The following is a 20597-nucleotide window of genomic DNA, read 5'->3' on the forward strand; positions in this document are numbered from 1 at the left end:
AATGTCTTGCAAAATGTATCTTTCACAACAACGCAGCTGACAGCATTGATTTGCTTTGTCAAGCACGGCAGCCTGATTGTAGACGGGCTGGATCTCCGGTCTGAAAGTCAGCGAGCCAAAGTATCTTGTTCTGAGGTTCACTAAGGACACTATTACGCCCCTTCAAGCAAAATTGATTTCATAAATATTTTAGGGATGCGCTATGAGGGCTCTGTGCAGGGCCTCCCAGAGTTAAGCTTGGGGTATTCTCAGACATAGCAGTGTGGAGTCATGGTGTCCAAAAACTAGTTTGTACAACATCGTATCAGAACAATTGTAGGTAAAAAAAAAAACTGTATTAGTACTGAGCCGGGAGAGGGGGGTGATATTTTCAGAATAAAACTCAATTTTCAAGATTAGAAAGTCATACATTTATGAAAATGGATATTCTGAGGTTAACTTGTCAAATTGACAAGAATCGAAAACACAATTTTGGGAAATTATAAAGTCATGGATTTATAAGAAAAAAAATATCACAAATTTGCGGCATTAGAAAGTTAAACATTTATGAGAAATTAACAGAAATTAACAAATTTGCGAGATTAGAAGTAAAAAACGATAAGTAAGAATCTATGAAATTCGATGAGGTCAAAGTGGCAAATTTATAAAAACAAAAACTACCCACAAATTTGCGAGAGATTATAAAGTCATAACTTTAGGAGGAAAAAACTTGGCTATTCTCTGAGATTACAGAGGCAAATGTATGGAAAACCTAATCAGAAATGTGCACAATTATAAAAAATAAAAAAACGACTCTGTATATAAGTTTTTCTTTTCTACCTTCCATTGCCCCTAACATGCCGTGGTAAGTTTCACCTTTTTTTTAATACATCATATTTCTCTTTGCAATGCTGAGCAACATTTCAACCAGCTAAACACACCCACAGGAGCCAGGTAGTGTATCATCACAGTGCTACTCGATCCAGCCCGAACACTTAGTCAGTACACGAAAACTGCTAATGTACTGTCAAAGGCTCTCTCTCTCTCTCTCTCTCTCTCTCTCTCTACTTTTCCTCACATGTCCCTGCCTCTGTTAGATGAGCTCTCTGATGACTTTGGTTTCAGATGATGTCTATTTTTGTTGGGGGGGGGGAGACGTCACACTGACGCCCAATTGTTTATCAGATCAGCGTGCAACTCCTCTTCCTTTACCTTTAAAGTTGTTCCTGAGCTGCCGCCCCTTCAAGTGATTAATCTACGTAAACCTGCTGCGCTGTATTTTTTAAAGTGGGCGTGCAGGATAACAAGGAAACATGCAGACAGGTTTCAAACGGAAACACACACACACACCGACACACACCCTCGATGCTCGCGTTGTGTGTGTGGTGGCGCTTGTGCACTCGGTGGGGCATTAAGCAGGTATCAGGTTGTGTTTCCATCTGCTCCAGAGAGGGCTCTGATAGTCCTATTATTTAATCTGCTGGTCATTCTAGACGCCAGGCAAGAGCCGTTTAGCTGGACATAATTGAATGCTTCAGTGTGGGAGATCACCTTGGCCGTCTGCATGCAACGTCGTGCCAGGGCTGTATGCTCAGACACAAAAAAAAAATCTGTTCAATCCAGTCTTTTTTTTTTGGACAAAAGACAGAAAAAAAAAGTTAAATGGAATCAAAAGTTTCCCCAGTGCACATAAAACTAATTTCTGCCTAAGGAGAAGCTAATTTACTTTTTATTTTTTTTTAATTTTTTTTAAAAGACACTTGAAACAAGGCAGTGGACTCCTAACAAGATTTCACTTCAAATGTCTTCAAAACATTCGGGGCTCAATCCACTTTTCATTCTATCTTGGCAGAAAAGTGAGATTTACAGACAGCACTAAATTGACTTTGGATGAATCCTAACTATTTTATCTCAACTCTGCATGTCCTCCTGTCCTTTATGACTTCCATCGCAGAGATGTTTGTATCGAACAAAAGAAGAAGGAAAAAAAAAAACAAGACGCCAATAAGACGTGCAGTGCTTCACGTGTACAAAAATAGACACATTTTTGTTTCACAGCACCCACGCGTCCTCTTGTTCTTCTTTTCTGCGAGTTCGTACAATGTAAGATGAAGTAGTATGAAGTATTCAGCGCAACAAAAAACTGATTCTCATCTATTTTCATCTGAAGGTTAGGCTTGGAATCTGCCACTCAAGGTGCAGTAGGTCTATTATTCGATCGAAAAAGTAGATTCTGTGCCCGTACTTTTTAACTTTTTGAGTAATATGTTATTGTTCTATAATTTTGACACAAAGCATTTTTGTTATTATTATTTTAATACAACATATTGCAAAAAAAATCAAGCGTAACTGTGAACAAAGTGAATTTGATTGCCTTTTATGATAGAAAACAAGAAAACACTTGAGATTTAGCTTTTTCATAAAAACAGACACAGAAGTTGCTTTTTCAGCTTTGCCTTTGGACAAATCCTCCAAGCAGGAATGCAGCGTTAAATAAACATCAAGGGCAAATAGACGTCTTTAATTCACTAAGTCTCCACCCTGCATCCTCATGCATTTATTATGCAATGAGCTGTAACCTAGATTTTTTGGGGGAAACTATGCTGGTTAAAGAATAAAGTTTCCCAGTTGTTGGTATATTTAGCAACTATGTCCCATGAATGTTTCACTCCAGTGAATACGACCTCCCAGGCCGTTATAGCGCGGTCAAAGGTCAAATTACCATCTGCCGTCATTGGAGCCCATCCGTCTTTCTCCTCCTTCCTCTCTTGGAGTTTCCCAGTGGATGGTGTCATCATAGTTTCCCATATAAAGGGACTGTGACTTTTGACAAGCTGGTATGAGATACCACAGGCTTCTCAGAACTTAACTTTAGAAAACAAAAGATATGTATTGAGATCTCAAAATGAGATTATTTTAAAGACATCTGCGTTGACATCCACACTGTGTGGATGAATGTTGTCACTGTGGAACATGGACTGAACTTTAAAAAAAAAAATTGCATCCAGAAGTATAACGAGAGGGTGGACAACCGAACGCTGAATAAGACATTTTTATGCTATTAAAATGTAACAATTAACTTTTATGAAGTGAAAACACAATGTGAATGGGTTAAAGTTCTAAGACAAAAACTCCCAGACCAGACAACGCCTTGGTAGCAACCTGTCAATCACAAGGTAGCCACGCCCTAAAGCATTACCTGCTTTATGGTCTATTTAAATCTAAAACGGACCATAATTTACCAAATGAAGATCATGCTGCATTGAAGAAAACTTGAAACTATCGATTCAGACCATAAACTTAGTTTACAATGTTTACTGAGGGAATAAATCAAGAGAGAAGTAGGGTCATTTTTTCATAGACTTCTATAGAGTCAGACTTCTTTTTACAACCAGAGGAGTCGCCCCCTGCTGGTCATTAGAAATAATGCAAGTTTAAGGCCCTTCTGCATTGGTTTCACTTATCAGACCCGGAAGCCGCCTTCTACTGAAAACGCAGTACACCAAAACATATAACTACAACTAGCGCCGTTAAAGAAATAAGAGGTCAAAATACTCTTTGCTAAAAAAAGGGTACTTACTGTATGGGACACACTCATATTGGACCTCCAGGTACTTGTACGTGCCGGGACAGGGGTCGGGGAAGACGTCGGGCCCGGCCACCACCGCACACTGCGTACGGTTGTTGCATCTATCATGGGAAGAGACACACACACACGTTAGCTGAACACATCCACATCCACAGATATAGTGAATCCACAGAAACACCCTCTAGCAGATGAGTCTTTTGAAGGCCAAAGCACTCAATAAAACGGAACACAGACATGTTATAGACCGAGATGTATTTTATCCCCTTGTATGATTCACTCCACTCACCCTGACGCTCGAGAGTCATCCGTGCTTGAGGACCCTTTAGGTTGACAAAAGAGCAGACAATGTGTCCTTACTGGTACACCTGGAGTGGACATTACACTAATGGAATCCTTGAGTTTTGCTCGAGCACAAGGTGGTCCACAATGGCGACTGAAGAGCTGCTGTGCAAGGACACTTCTGCTGTGTGCTTGTGTGTATGTGTGTGTGTGTGTGCAGCATTGAAAACAATAACCTATGGCTTTAACAGTATTTTTGCTCCACACTCCAGATAATTACTTTTAATCATCAAGGGGGGGGGCCCTCTCCTCTGACACACAAAAAGTAAGTACTCCTCACTCTTACTAACGCAGGTTGGCAGCACACTATGTATATTCACTACGTGCCTGTGGGGGTTCATGTTTGCATGCATGTACAGTAAATGTGCGTCCATAAAAAATGCACACGTGACATTTATGTGATAGTAATTAAAGATGCCGCAGGCCCGGTCCTAACTGCCAAAGATGATTTGTCGGCAGATGGATGGAGCCCGTAAATTATTACGATAGATGCACGTAATGAGATAAAATGCTACCGAGTGCCGAAGTGCCACTTTGCCTCAGTGACCCGTCCTGGTTTAAATAATTCAGTGAAACAACGCGAGTGAGGAACCGCATCACGTGAGGGACCAAAAGCCCAATTTCAAGACGTCCGACGAGTATTTTCTTTCAATTAGTACAACTCTTCCGTCTGTCCCTCTTTCCCGGCGCACCTGTCAAACAGACGACATTTACATTTAAAAAAAAAAAAATATTTTTTTTTTTTTAATGAGTGTGCCGACAACCCCTCAAGTCTCTTTTCTTACAGTATCGTTCCATTTTGCATAATGGAATATGCATGAGAGCTAATTTAATTTTCGGTTCAATATTCACTTAAAAAAACAGAGAGTCAATATGGGCCACACACACACACACACACACACACACACACACACACACACACACACACACACACACACACACACACACACACACACACACACACACACACACATATTGGTGTGTATCGGTGGTGTCTGTGGTCAAAGTGAAAGGGGTTATGGAAGTTTAAAAGGTTTAAACTCCCATGTGTCGCGCTGCCTGTCATATTCTAATAACAATACCCGCCAGTCTCCTCTCCTCTCTCTCCTCTCCCTCTTCCCTCCCTCCCCTTCTATTTTTCTCGCCTCTGTGCTTTTTAATTTCTTGCCCCGGTGCCTTCATCATCGGTCACCTGTCATCAGTGGAAGTTGTGGACTGGCGGGGGGTTATGGGGTGTTGAAGGGACAGACAAACTGACACGCAACTTTGCTCAAAAACACACAACTGACGGACGCGACTGGCTCACAATGGGTAATCAGAGCGTTAAAAAAACACTTAATGACATCACATATAGCGCAAAAAAAACGCCCGTACTGTAGTTATGATGTCATCACGGCGGGTAGAACGATTAGAGCCACGTGTTTCTCTCAAAACTGCCACGGGGCGTTAAGTGTAGGATTAAATATTTCCCAAACAAAACTTTCAGGAAAAATAAAAACCTGAACACAAAAAGGTTTTCTTGGTGTGTTTATAAAAAAAAAAAGTCTCATCCCTAAAGAAGAAGGGAGAAAAAAGAAAAAAGGCAACTGACACAAAAGGATGCTAGCGAACCGGGCAGAGAGGTTGTTGCACAAAGCCAACAGAATGCATAAATAAGCCGGAACCAGGAAGTGTAGGACAAAGAAAACTTTTGTTTTTTGAACTATCTGTGGGTATTTGTGTGTGTTTGTGTTTGTTTCTACTTTATACTACAGTAACAAACAAAAAAGTCTCAGTTCTCTGGGACTTTCACTGTTGAGTCATGAAGCACTGAAGGTTATTGACTGCTATTTAAAATAGAGGGTATGGAGCAAAGATTCAACATAATCTCCCTTCGCTATCGCTCCCGTTTTCTCCGTCTATTTCTGTCTACGCCACCTTTTTTTCCTCTTCCTTTCACCCAGCATTCTCCTAAGCCAAGATAATAAACCAATTTCTCCCTCGGCCTTTGTCTTCATCCGTCCCTCGGAGGAATTATTCCTCCCCGTCCCTCCGTCTTTGTCTCTCATTCCGACTGTCTGTTTATCTGCCCTAAACCCACTTAGCTGCAGTTTTCCAGAAGTCACACCCAGATATATGCGGTGGGCCTCTTATTGCTTGCATCCCTCTGCCTCCATGTCCATCCTCTCTCTCTCTCTCTCTCTCTCTCTCTCTCTCTCCCTGCTTTAATATGGTTCCTGCCTCCCCTCGGGGCGTCATCTCCAGCCTCCCTCTGTTCCTCTCTCCATCCTCAGCAAAGCCGGTGCTGACGTCACCTCTCCGTCTGAGCCAGTAGTCTGAGTCAGATCCAAAAAAGACTCCCCAATGTCCCCAGTACCTCCATCCCCTTCTCATTCCAGGCCACTAAAACAAAAAACATCAGCAAAATTCTCCCCCAATCCACCTCCCCTCTGCGTTCTGACCCACGTTGAATTTAGATGCAGAACACAAACCACTTCCAACCTTTTTTTTTTTATTTTCCCCACATTCTTTCAACCCCAAAAAGCTCTTTATTTTTTCCCTGTGTGGTTTTTCTTGGTGTTGGCAGAAATGCCCCCTTTTTTTCCTTTTCTTTTTTTTTAATTAGCATGACCACATCAAAACAAGGCAGTGGCCTGGATACCGCCTTCGCCTGCTGGCTTTCTACGCGCACACCGACACACAAACAAAAACCCGCTCGCTAACAAAAAGCCGAGCGGCGGCGGCGGCGGCGGGTGGGGAGAGGGAGCGCTGCAATGCTGCAGCGGGTGCCGCCGTTGTTATCGTCTCTGATGTTTTTCTCCCACTTTGTTTGGCAGACCTCCCTTCACTCCGTCTCGGTCTCCATCTCCTCGTATAAACACGACTGACTGACTGATGGTTTGATGAGGCTGAGGGAGTGTGTGTGTGTGTGTGTGTGTGCAAATGTGCTAGCACACACGTGTCCTCTGGCAGATACACGGCAAAATAAATATTTGCGCGTGTGTGTGTGTGTGCGCGTCCGGCTGCGTGCCCGCCTGTGCTTGAGTGCAGATGTGTTGGAGAACTATATAATTACAGAGCGAGTGAGAGCTGGGAGCTAATCCTCGTGAGTTAAAAGAGGTGTCTGAGAGTGAGTGATGCACAAAGCCTCGGCGCGGTCCTCCGGAAGCCACATCCACATTGCAGTCGGGCCGCTTCGCGACGCCGTCTGAGTCATCCGCCGCACTGTGAGCACGCTTATCACGTCCCAAAACTCTATGGAATGTCGTCTGAGTGTCGAACACTCACACACCATAGGCAGATAATTCTAAAAACAACATGGCCCTGGACCCTGTTATAAATGAGTAAATTCCAGTTGGTGAAGAAGACAGTGACATGCGGTTGAAAGCTCTCAAAAAAAGCTAGTAAGTGGACCTTGAATTATTTTGTCAAATAACGTAAATATTCCCTAAATCTAACTTGATTTTGTCCATATATTTATAAAACTCACTTAACTTCTCTTCTTGAGTAACTTTCCCCTCTTTTTTTTAAAGCTTTACTCTCTGCTCTCTAAAAACTTCTCCATCCCTCATTCCTCTCTGCCCTCCTATTACAGACACGTCTGAACTAACGGCGGCCTCTCAACTCGCCCTTATATCGAGCTGTGACGTTTAACCCTCAAAGGTCTAGGGCTCATGGGAAAAGGTGTTCTTTTACTGGCTGCCAGAAATCAAAATTACCCAACGATATTTTAACAGACTACTGTTCTTATCCAGACACATGAAGCAAGCCGCACAACACACTGCAGAGAAATGCTCTTCTCCAAGGCTGGATCTTTAGTTATTAGCGTCTTCGCTAATGTCAGTGGGGTTTTCAATTTTCTTTTTTTTTTTATGTTTTTTTATTTCTGTTTTCACTTTGGCTCTCAAAGTTCTACTGAAAGATGATTAGTGATAACAGCAGTCTGAGAACATTATTATTATTATTATTATTTTAACACCATAAAGACACACAACGCGGTGTTGTGGAACAATAGACGCAGCCTGTTTGTTTCTCCGTAAATGCATTAGCAATTTTCAGACTGCACTCAATTTATCACATTGTGCACTATATTTACCTCCCACCATTTTATTTTGATGTCAGAATTCTGGGTGGGACATTTCTGCACTTCATAGTGCCCTCATAAATCCCCATATTGAAACACAAAAGTAGTGCCCATGGCAGGAAAACAACTTTCTGCTAACAATCCCACAATGCAATGCATCACAGTTTATGGAGGCCCTTAACACAACAGCCATTTTGACATGTCATAGCAGGGTAAACACAGGTGTTATTGATGGAATAAATGATGGTACAATCTATTTAGTGTGTCACAACCATTCCAGGCAGCCAGCCGGCTCGATACCAGGGCCATAATTAATGTTATTAATTACATCTGTGTGTACCCTGCAATGTCATTTCAAAATGGCTGCTGTGAAAGAGGGTCTGTTGGAGTCAGGCGGCAACGAAGGGTCTGAAAAGTGAAGCTAAAGAGTAAGTACCTTAAAGTACCTTTAACCTGCATTTTTTTCTACTGGCCATCAGGGCGCGACTCCTCTGGTTGATAAAAGAAGTCTGATTGTATAGTTATAAGTTTATGAGAAAATGACTACTTCTCCCTTGACTTCCTCAATAAACATTGTAAACATGAGTATTATGGTCTATTCTCACGTTTCAGTATGATGTTCATTGAGTAAATTATGGTCCAGTTTTTTCCAGCTATCATGTCGTTTGTTTTCGTCTTAGAACTTTAACCCCTTTCACGGTGTGTTTTCAGAACATGAAAGTCAATAGTAACCTTTGTTACAAATGGTTTCAATGTCTTATTCAGCGTTTGGTTGAACTAAGCGCCGTCCCCCGCATGTCACTTCTGGTATATAAAAAAACAAGATGGTGAAAAATGCTGAACTCGATGCTTCAAAATGGCAGCCGACAAACCAATGGGTGACGTCAAGGAGGCTACGTACACTTCTTATATCTAGTCTATGATTACTGAACAGTGGTGTCAATGTATTCAGTGTCTATTTTGTAGGGAGGAGTGATAAGGCCATATTGGATATTTTCTTAATTTTCTTCTTTTTAAAATGTTACTTTTACATCTTGAAGAAAACAGAGAAAAGAGTGCATAATCCCTCAAACACTATTTTGCATAGCACAGCTGCATTCCTGAGCATATTTTGACTATTTTGACTTACATTAAGACTGTAGGCAAAAATGGCCTAAATATGATATTTTATTTTTGCACATATTTGACTCTGTTAGATCTATTTGAGATCTGTTAACAGCACAAATCGAGTGGAATCAGATCTCTTGAATCTTGATTTGGCCACTTTCATATGTGGATACATATCTTGATTTTTCTTTTGCAATGGGACTTCAGCCTGAACAGTCGTATCAAAAATTCCTGGGACTTGCATTTACAAAAACAGAAGACGGCTGCAATGGAGGTAGTCAGTGGAGGGACAGTGAGGTGTTTTATTATTAGCAGTAGTATTATTATCACATTTAGAAATGATACGAACAGTCAAACAAAGAAATTTAATCTGATTAATAACTCCAAATTGAACCTTAAAAGGCTTGCAGTGTGAACGTAGCCAAACCAGCAGGAACATGGATGGTTGAGAACATTGAGAAATCTCTCGGCGTTAGAGTTGTGCAACAGTCGGAACATGCAGTACGTACTAAAACTAAAACCAACTGATCGGAAAAACATATTTTTTTTCCAGCTGTTGACAATGACTCATACATGAACCCAGAATGAGAACGAGGAAATGGAGATAGTTCAGCAGAGAGTGAAAATATTTGAAACAGAAACATAACAAGCGGGAGATAAACGAGTTGACGTCAAACTACGTAGTGTAATTCACATGTGTGATCAAATGTTTCCCTTTAAACGAGAAAAACATCTAGTGCTTTCTCTTCAGTGCATAACATCTAGTGACCTTAAGAGATCATTTATTTTATGAAATAAGATGCATCTGATATTTCCTCCACTGTTTACGGTCTTTAAATGCTGCAGTTTTCATTTGAGGATATTAAAAAAACAGAATCAGGCAGCATTTAGTTTATGACAGATTAAACACAATTTGACAAGAAATATTGCTCGATACCGTTATAAGTTGCACTCTGCTAGCCGTCCAAATTATCCCAAAAAATAAAATAAATACAGTATCGTTAAGCCTAAAAATATTCACATAGACTTTAACAAATTAACCAGTTGTTAAAAAAAAGAAAAATCATATATTGTATGTAACAAAAGAGAGAGCTCTTTGTGTCCTGTGGGAGTTCAGGAAACCCATTTGACAGCAGAAGAGCAGAGTTACTGTATCTCGCTACAGGATAAAAAGCTGTTAGGCTGGCCGCACACATTCTCCTTCTCTCTCTCTCTTACACGCACACACACACACACACACACACACACACATACACACATACACACATACACACTACATATGAGATTCCGCTGCTACTGCCCTCATTTCTGCTTTATTAGCTCCCTGATGTGGTTACACACACACACACACACACACACACACACACACACACACACACACACACACACACACACACACACACACACACACGTCCAGTAGTGTTGTTCGGAGATGGACAAATGGAATGATGGAAGCGATGGAAGGAGGCAGAGGAACAGGGATGTAGTAAGTCATTTAGGAGTGATGCAGGGGTTGTGATGGATGGCGGTAAAAGAAAAGGGAGGAAGAGACAGTTGTGTGTTTGTGTGTGTGTGTGTGTGTGTGTGTGTGTGTGTGTGTGTGTGTGTGTGTGTGTGTGTGTGTGTGTGTGTGTGTGTGTGATTGTGAGAGAGTCCATGTATATACGTCTACCACTGGGTATAGAATAGCACACGTCAGCGCCACCAACACACCACGCTTATGAAGAGAATGACAGATCCGTCTCTCTTGTTCTCTTTCTCCCACACGCACACACACACACACACACACACACACACACACACACACACACACACACACACACACACACACACACACACACACACACACACACACACTAACACACTCCCCTGCGTTTCTGTCAGCTCTCCAGCAGCCTGTCAAACGAGCCACAGGTAAAATAATGTTGTTTTTCCCCGCTAGGATAAAAAAACAAAACAAAAGAAAAGCTTCGAAATGTGTTACATTATTAATATTTTGGCTGGAGGATGTCATTCTCTCCCATTTTTCTCCCACATTCTGACTTGGCACGTCAAGTGTCATTGTTAACATGCAACACACATACAATACCATGAATACTGTATGTATTCTGTGTGTGCTTCCATCAAACAAACCTACACCTCCCTTCTGGACCTGCTATCTTCATGCCAGGCGGAAGAGAACTGAGTATGAATATTTACTGCATCCTTTTTCTTTTTCACTTTTAGCACATGCTGCATCCACCATTCAGAAGTACGCACTGCTGCATGCTGTTCGCCTTTCAATTAGGACATACTGCTTCGTCATACTTGAACTTTGACCCTGTTGCTCATATATCTGCAGTGCAGAGGATTGTGGGTCAGAATAGCCAGAAAAGCATGGTGGCTCGCATACTGCAAAATGGAGCATATAAGAACATCCTGGTACTTTTGTCATGCTGCACTAACTCTTCTTCTGGCATGCTCAGTAGTATGGTAGTATGGGTACACGTTGAACCTCTTGCTCATATGTCTGCAGTGCAAAGGATTGTGGGTCGGAATAGCCAGAAAAGCATGCTGCATAATGCAACCTGGTGCAGTAAGAACATCCTGGTACTTTTGTCATACTGTACTAACTCCTTTTCTGGAATACTAAGTAGTATGGTAGTATTGTTAGTGGAACGCACACTTGATATGTGAAGCATGTTAATTCAGCCTTTAAAACTGACCTATTTTGTTGGTGAATGTGAATCACATTTACATTCTATCTGCAGGACCTTATCTCTTAGGTTACTGAACTGATTTACAAGGCGAAAAAAAGGGATTGTAATAATATTTAATGTGTTTTAACGCACACACACAAACACTTTATGGCCTCTTTCTTGCGAGCACGGCTCACGGCCAAGTACAGTTTTCTCAGCTCCGCCATCCCTCCTCCCCTCTCCTCCCCTTCCCTTCTCTCCTCTTCCACCAGTAACCATGGCAACCTCCACGTCGTCCGATTCCAGGACACACTCGGGGAGTCTTCCATCCCGATTCCACCTAGCAACATTCCCCGCGCCGACATTCCCCCTCCGTGCGTTCTCCACGGTTTAACCAAAGACCACCTGCTTGCACAAAATCCCCCGTGAAAGCTAAAAGACGAGTAGCGTGTCAGACAGCCGGGCTGTCGCTCTCGGTTGGGGCGAAAAGCAGAGAAGCGAGCGACACGCCGCCGCCGCTTCCCCAAGATGACGGAGCCAAGTCACACCGAGATACTGTCTCGTAGGATTTACTCAGACTCACCTCATGATGCACGGGGAAAAAAAGTGTATATGCAAATCTGTGTCTGTGTGTGTGTGTGTGTGTGTGTGTGTGTGTGTGTGTGTGTGTGTGTGTGTGTGTGTGTGTGTGTGTGTGTGTGTGTGTGTGTGTCTGGGCAGGAGGGCTGTTACATGTGTCCTGGTTTAGTTCTGCAAGTCAATGTCAAAGTATGAAGTCAGTCACTGTCTACATGTCTGAGGCGCTGATTCACATGCTAGTATCTGGATGTGTCAGGCTTTCCGTGTGTGTGTGTGTGTGTGTGTGTGTGTGTGTGTGTGTGTGTGTGTGTTAGAGAGAGAGCGCGGTGTCTAGACCTTTTCTCAAACCGTTCTCAGGCTTAGGTGCTCGGTGAAGCATGATAACTAAGGTTAGCAGAGCTGCAGCGGCGGGAGGAAACAGGTCAGACGGCCGGGGACTCTGACATGTGGAAATACAAAAGGCTCGGGCAGAGTGCCACAGCTGTCAGTCAGGGTGGGGAAAAAAAAAAAAACGAGTCGGCGCTGATGGAGAATGCGGCTACGTGTAAGGGACAATGATATTTTGTGAAGACGGGCTTATAAAAAAAAAAAAAAAAAGGAACGTTTGCGTTGGTTGCTGTCACGTATCAGGAGGAAAGTTTCTGTGTGTGCCCTTCAGGACCGACTGTGTGCCGGAATCTGTCCATCTTTAAGTGTGTCTGCCCTTCTAAGTTCTCTCTAGATATATGCATCTATCTGTGTGTGTGTGTGTGTGTGTGTGTGTGTGTGTGTGTGTGTGTGTGTGTGTGTGTGTGTGTGTGTGTGTGTGTGTGTGTGTGTGTGTGTGTGTGTGTGTGTACATATGCATGCGTGTGTGTGGGCCCTAATTACCGCACTGAGCAAGGGTGACAGTTGGGCCCCCAGGGTGCCGCAGGGCATCTCCTGGAACCGTGGTGACTGTATGAGGGTGGCACACACACACACGCACACACACGCACACACATGCACACACATGCACACACATGCACACACACATTAAGTAGGACATTTCCAGATATGACCTCATTCAGCGGGGGAGCAGGGTAGTTAATGGAGAGAGGGGAGACGAAGAGTGAGCTGAGACGAGGAAAAAGTCGGTAGAGATAATAACGAGACATAATTGTAAATATCCTGGTGAGTCCACCTCTGCAAGACATCACACACACACACACACACACACACACACACACACACACACACACACACACACACACACACACACACACACGCACACACACACAGTAGCCGCAGCCTCGAAGCAAACCTCCAATTTAGCAGATAATATTGTTTTGTTTTTTCTCAGAGTCACTGGGCTGGAATAATGATCAGAAAATGTAAGATTCATGTAAGGTTTGGAGCGTTCATTTCTCCATCTGTGTTTACAGAGATAGATAAGTATCAGGCGTAGACGACGGATGAAGTGCAGGTATACGCTGAGAAAGAAAATGAATAAAAAAAAGGCGTCAGACTGTTTGACATAGTTCAATGGTTGCAGCGCACGGCCAGCACTAGATCGCAGTCTATGATTCAAGTGGTTTTCTATAATTCAGAGAGTCAAAAGAAAAAAGAACTTCAGAGGTTTTTCTTTACAGTCTCCCGCGTGAAAAGGTTCAAAGGTGCGGGTGCGCGCTCGCTTACATGCGCACCAACATGGACGCACGCATACAGTACACATAACACACGCGTACGCACACACATGATCACATAGCACACTAGCCCGGTTGCTTTGAAGACTGAGACCGGGTTCTAAAGAGACAGGCTGCCAGAAGAAGTTGACCGTGCTCGGGAGCTGATGAGCAACTCTCTCAATTTCTCTTTGAGTGTTCTCGAACAGGGCCTCGCGCGCGCTCATGCAATGTGCGTTACTCATCGGCGCGTGTGCACACAGGGCTACAGCGGTGCGTTTGCTGCGGCAGGCTGGGGGATTTAATCCTGCGACCAGCTGTGCCTTTGGTTGACGACGCTCAGATGTAGAATACGTGCTGTAACACACAGGCAACACGCTGCAGCCCCCTGCACTTCAGCCGCAACCTCACCTTTGCCCCTTGAGCTGGGAAAAAATTTGAATGGGTTGGGGGGAAAGGAAAGGGGCTGATGAAAATGAAAAACAGATGGTGAGGGAGAAAGGAAAAGTGACAGAGAGGGTGAGAAGCAATTTGAGGAATGAGAAGAGGGGAGGAAAAAAAAGGGTGCCAAAAATAAGATGACAAGTGACAGATAATAATAAATAAAAAGAATGTTGTTATTTGCAAAGGAAGAGAGTGGCCCTTGTCTTTCTTGTCAACATGGTTTCCATTTTCATTTCGGGACTTCTTCAAAGGGGGAGGATGGGAAGGGAGAGGGTAAGATGGAGCAGGAGGGAGAAAAGAAAGGGACATGTGGAAACAAGGTGACAAGGTGGGAGAGGCGGTAAAGAGGTACCTGAATGCATGCGTGAAAGGCCTGCAAAGCACTCAAGTATCAATAAAGAGACCCGGAGCACATTGTGAAGCATCTCCTGAGAAGCCATCAAGTCCCTTTTATGTCAGCGGTTGCCTATAACTTGCGAGGCATGCAACCATTTTGGCTCGCAGCTCTCAACCCGTGGACAAAGATGAAAAAAGCCAAACCTTCCTATTCTTCTGTTGTCTTGACGTCGCTTACTTTCCCCCTGGTGACACTTATATGTGCGCTCAACCCAGCCACGCCCTCGGCTGTAGCCAACTCGGCCGCTTTGAAAAAAACAACAATGAAATTGATACCAATTTATTTTGGAAACACATCTAGAATCCAGCGGAGCTTGAGCCACTTATAAAACAACAAAGATTGGAAACACATGTCCATTTTCTTATTTTAAGGTGCAGGATACGAGATCTGGAGCTTTTCAATTACCTCTCAACGGCTCTCAACCATAGACTGTATATAAAAAGTTGACATAGTTATCATGACATCACCCATTGGTTTGTGTACTGCCGTTTTAGTTCGGCGATTTCGCAAGACGCCATCTTGGAATACGACTGATTTACCAACCGATGAATGGAAGTTACCATATTTGGAATGCGGGGAGGTGACGTAGTGACGCCAGATACATTACTTCACTATATCTTTACATGTCAAATAGTAGTTTACTGCCACATTAATGCAGTGAATATGGAATACAGTTGCTTTAAATAATAAAGGAAACACATAAACAACATCCAAGTGAGCTGCAACCTTAAGACAAAGTTTGCTCAGTAGCCATTTTGAAATAGAGGCATCTCAGTTCAAAACACGATAAAAACAGAGTGGGTCGTTGAACTGGGAGCCGGCGTATCGCTAAAACAGATTAAGCAGAACTTTCATGGCCGCGGCTTCGTTTCCCCTTCAACCCAGTGCATCCCAATGGGGAGATAATCTGGGAAATGCAGCGCTATCAGGTCCTCTCTAGGTTGCCTGAGAAGCCTTGTGAGACCCTCTGGAGATATGAGGCTTTGATATCAAGACCAATTATGTGGTATTGGACGTGCACACACACACACACGCACGCACGCACACGCACACACACACACACACACACATTCCCTGGCCTTGGAGAGTGGTGGAGAGGAAAACAAAGGGAGAATGTGATACTGAGGAAACACTGGGCAGGCGGAACATGCTCTGATTTTATCAGGCAGTTGAGCCGGGGCTCGAAAAAAAACAGAGACAAAACAGACATAGAGGGAATGTGAGAGTGGAAAGCAGACGGGCCGAAGCACACCGACGAAGAGGGAGTATGGGGGGAAAAAACTCAAGAACAAATGCATGCACGAACACACAAACCCCTTATACAACCTCCAGTGCACATTAACAAGCACAAGCACACCCTCAAAGATTTTGCCGAAGAACTCTGGTGCTTTTAAAATGCAACGCTGTGTGCATGAGCAATGCAGCATTGCAGACACACACAAACAGGCTCACTCGCACGCACACAAACACACACGGAAAATATATATGAAATATATAAACAGTTGTTTCCGGTCTGAGTCACCTCCACGGAGGATCCCCTCAAGATTAAGTCTGGCCTCTGGCTCTGCTAATTGGAGCTTAAAGTCTGGTGTAGCCCCTGGGCAGTGAATGCTGCGTGGGGCACATGCTGTGAGTATCTGTGCATGTGTGTGTGTGTGTGTGTGTGTGTGTGTGTGTGTGCGCGCATGTGTATAAATTATGGATAGCTAGGGCCGCAGGAGAGCGATGGCCACACAAGCTGCAGCTGCCACAGCGAGCTGGAGAGGAGGCCGAGCTGGGCCAGAGCAACCGCAGTCAGAACGCTACCACACGACACAGACAGGTGGTTAGATGGAGAGAGAGAGAGAGAGAGAGAAGAGAGAGACGACAGAAATATTGAGACAGGAAGAAAAAGAAGGGGGGGGGAATAATGGGACAGCAGGAAAAGAGCACTCAAAGTCGGGTGGCGCGTGAGAAATTAAGATGCTAATGGTGGCGTTAATTAATTATTTATATCTGGATGCATTACTTTCCCTTCTTTGTTTTTTGTTTTTCTGCTATTATTTCTGCAGTGTTGATAATCATACATGTAATGCACCACAGCGGTGTAAAAGACCAATGCAACTATTCAAAAGCCAAAAGACTTTATAATTATAGCTGGTAAAACTTATCATATCGGTATCACTGTTGTCAAAGTAAAGGCCTTTTTTAAGGTGGGAATAATTTGCATGTCAACAATTGAATTGTTGATTTGTACCTTCTCCCAAACGTGAATATTATGCAGCCAAAAAGCAACATAGTTTCAGAACATTATTTTTGTTCTGAAACTATATATATATATATTTTTTTTTTAGCTTTCACATCCGCGTTTAAAGGCTTCAACCAATCACATTGTGCGTAATGAAAGTTTTAAAACATACACTATAGTGGACAATACCACCGTTCAAACTGAAGAAAGACAGCCCAGACCAGATCTACTCCTCTTCGTTCTTACCTTTCACAATAAAAGCCTAAGACACATACACTGCGTTAATATTTACCAGAGGGAACTCAAATTCACTCAGAGATTTTTGCCAAAAGGAAACTCAATAAAATAGCTTACAGTAGCTTAGGCTGTACCTTCAGACATACAGGGGTCATATCCTATTGACCCCATATACCTCTGGGTCAATAGGATCTGTCAGTTACTCTGCTTTTCCCAATTCTATTGGAACCTTTTGTTAAAAAAGTGCTGCCACTGTCACATTCACACCACTGCTGGCATGAATATTTGTGCAATTTATCATGTAATTCATTCACATTGCCCTCGGTGTGTAAAGGTATTACGTGTTACTGACATGTTTATCCAGATAAACATTCAAATCAATCAAGCGGTAATTAAAATGTTGCTCATCCTCCTTTTGATAAAAACACAGTCTGTAATTTGAAAGAATAGCAACCGATGTGCAGGGTTAAGTGAAGCAAGAGGAGGTGTGAGAGTAGCTTCCGCACAATCAGACAGCATTATTATAGGCTGCATCCAAAAAAGAAGCAGCTTTTTTTCTACAGAGATAGTATGCTTTGCTATTAAAATAACATGCTGTTTTGTCGTATAATAACAGGTTTGTTAAATGAGACGTATTCATATCAGATATAAATATATGAATACTAATTGACAAATATTAACCTCATAATTGTCCAGTGTGTGGGAGTCAGGATATTGTCAGCAAACAAAGCTATAAGAACTTACCCATATTAAGGGCTGGGCAATATATGGATATAATATTGATATTGTGATATGAGACTAGATGTTTTCTTAGATTTTGGATATTTAAATATGCCATATCGTGTCTTTTCCTGGTTTTAAAGGCTGCATTACAATAAAGTGATCTGAACTTACCAGACTGTTCTAGCTGTTGTTATATTCCATTTACCCACTTAGTCAAAAATCTAATTGTGTAAATATTTTGTAAAAGCACAGAATAGTCAACCCTAAATTTGTCTCAGTATCGATACTGAGGTATTTGGTCTTGTGCTTAATATTTTACATTAAAAAACTAAGCAAGTATTGTAACCCCAGTTCAATGATATACTTCTGATCTGTGGAGCCCTCTTTCTGTCTTTCGGTCGCTCCGCTCCTAATGGGACTGTCAGGAGAGGAGGCTATCACGGGCCCAGCTGTAGAGGAAGTGTTACTGGAGTTACTCCCATTGTGTGATAAGGTTTCTACAGCTGTATGGTCGTTGTATCGAATGGACGGGAACTGAGCGGGTGGAGCTCACGGGTGACACCGCTTTCCACCGAACTTTCCTCACCTTTCTCCTTTATTTACCCCCAGTAACACTACGACTGACAGGCCTGTTTCCTTTCTATGCTGTTGGTGTTGGCTGTCAACTTTGTGTGAGTAGTGCCGAAGTTGACATTGATACTTCACCAGGATGCATAGTAAACGAACAGTTGACAGCGCACACACCCACCTACTGTAGCGAAGAACTCTGGGAGTGAGAGAGATTACTCCTCGCTTTCTGCTGTGCAAGTAAAGCAATTCCCGTCTGACACGTACACACACACACACACACACACACACACACACACGCATATACTGACTGACCTGAGCGACATGATCTTGTACGCGTCGGGCAGGTAGCAGCGGGTGTTCTCCATCTGGGCGGGGTCCGAGTCGCAGATCTTGTCGTCGGTGCGGCCGTAGTTGGCGCTCTCGATCATGATGACGTCGGTGCCCGGGCAGCGCAGCTCGATGGGGTAGGACTCGCAGGACAGCTCCCTCCTCACCACCGCCATGGGGATCGGTGCACGGCCGAACGCTGGACACACACAGAGAGGATAGTTTGATGATACCCACTGAAAACACACACTATTTGTAGAGCTGTCTTTGAAATATGTGCACTGGAGGACTAAATTGAACAAGCACTGATTGTGTTCCACTAAGACTGCATTTGTACCCTTGTCATATAGACTAATTACCCACACTATATGAAAAACAATAGCCCCCTCTGACGAATATTCATAAGGGCACGTCCACTGTCGCGAGCGAGCCGACTTGGTAATTACTGTTTTGCAGTTAGCAGTTTCAGACATCACTGCTGATGGAGAGTAATTGCCTGGCAGTTTCCAACAGGCATTCCAGTGCTGCAGAGATTCCTCCAAAAGATGGCAATGCCTCGTTATTCTCTCAAGTTCCAAATGCGATGCGTACATCCTCTCTTACTGTACCGAAGCACGGAGAGTTAACATGTCATTCATTCCAATGAGATTGGAGCTACTGATCTGCCCCAGATCTTTTTTTTTTTTCTTCTTGATTTCCTGCTGTTGCTTTGCTCCCTTGCTTGTTTGATGATGAAGGCTCTCGGATGATGAAACATCTGCAAGACCAAACGGCAATCAAGCTATCATTGACTAATTAAGTCTAGATATCTTATGACCTGAGTGTCTGGCAATCTTCACAAAGGGAGACGACGGCAGCTTCTGCGCTACAGTTCTCACCTGTGGTGCATAGAGGCAGGGGCGCCGAAAAGGGGGTAAAGGAGACGGATTCTAGGGGCCCATGATGGAGGGGGCCCAGAGAGGCCCCTAATGATGATGAAATTATAATACAGAAAAAATAATGACACTAAGTTATTAACTAACATATAATCACACATGTTTTATTTTCCATGTCCTGGTAACAATTCCTTTATTTGTTTTGGAAGCATCAACCCCTGCAGGGCCCCCCTTCCCCCCTCTATTTACGTAAAATGGTTCAGTCCGCTGTGTTGGGGGCCCTGTAAGATTCTTTTCATGGGGCCCAAAATCCCTAGGGCGCCCCTGCATAGAGGTTTGGGATAAGATGAGGCCTGTGCTCTTAAAAGTCCCAAGACAATAAACACAGCAGCCACAAAATGCAACTTTAGATAAATAAAAAAAAGTGCCTTAAGAGAATATGCGTCGCCTTGCAGCAGGTGCTGCTGTCGCTCTTCAGACCCTTTTGGCTTGTCATGTCAGGAAAAGTGCAGGTGACACAAATTTCATTTCAGGGTGGCTCAGTTTCATCAAGTGTCCCAGTCAGTCATGAAAGTGAGCCAGCACACAGAAAAACCTGGACCCTGAAACCAGTTCAACTGCATAGAATGCAGTCTTTTCTGATGTTATCAATATTGATTATCAAGTGACTGCTGTGAAAAAGGTCTTTCTTGGCTATAATGTGATCTTAATCCTATGTGGTGTATTTGGTTAAGTCATTGCTGTATGTGGTACTTATTTTATTGTAATATTCTGAAGAATAATTTTTATCTCTGCCAGGAGGATCATGCGATCGGCCGCT

At 43.2% G+C, this 20597-nt stretch overlaps 1 protein-coding gene across 1 annotated transcript in view; it reads right to left on the reverse strand.

Annotated features, from left to right (window-relative positions):
* The window catches only part of adgrl3.1 (adhesion G protein-coupled receptor L3.1), a 109288-nt gene that overhangs the window by 63924 nt on the left and 24767 nt on the right, over positions 1 to 20597 (reverse strand). The window contains 2 exon segments of the mRNA XM_054605184.1: positions 3560 to 3669; positions 18888 to 19101. Coding sequence (XP_054461159.1) covers positions 3560 to 3669; positions 18888 to 19101 — 324 coding nt within the window.

The sequence above is a fragment of the Anoplopoma fimbria genome, chromosome 9, assembly GCF_027596085.1.
Source record: "Anoplopoma fimbria isolate UVic2021 breed Golden Eagle Sablefish chromosome 9, Afim_UVic_2022, whole genome shotgun sequence".
Classification (NCBI taxonomy): Eukaryota; Metazoa; Chordata; class Actinopteri; order Perciformes; family Anoplopomatidae; genus Anoplopoma; species Anoplopoma fimbria.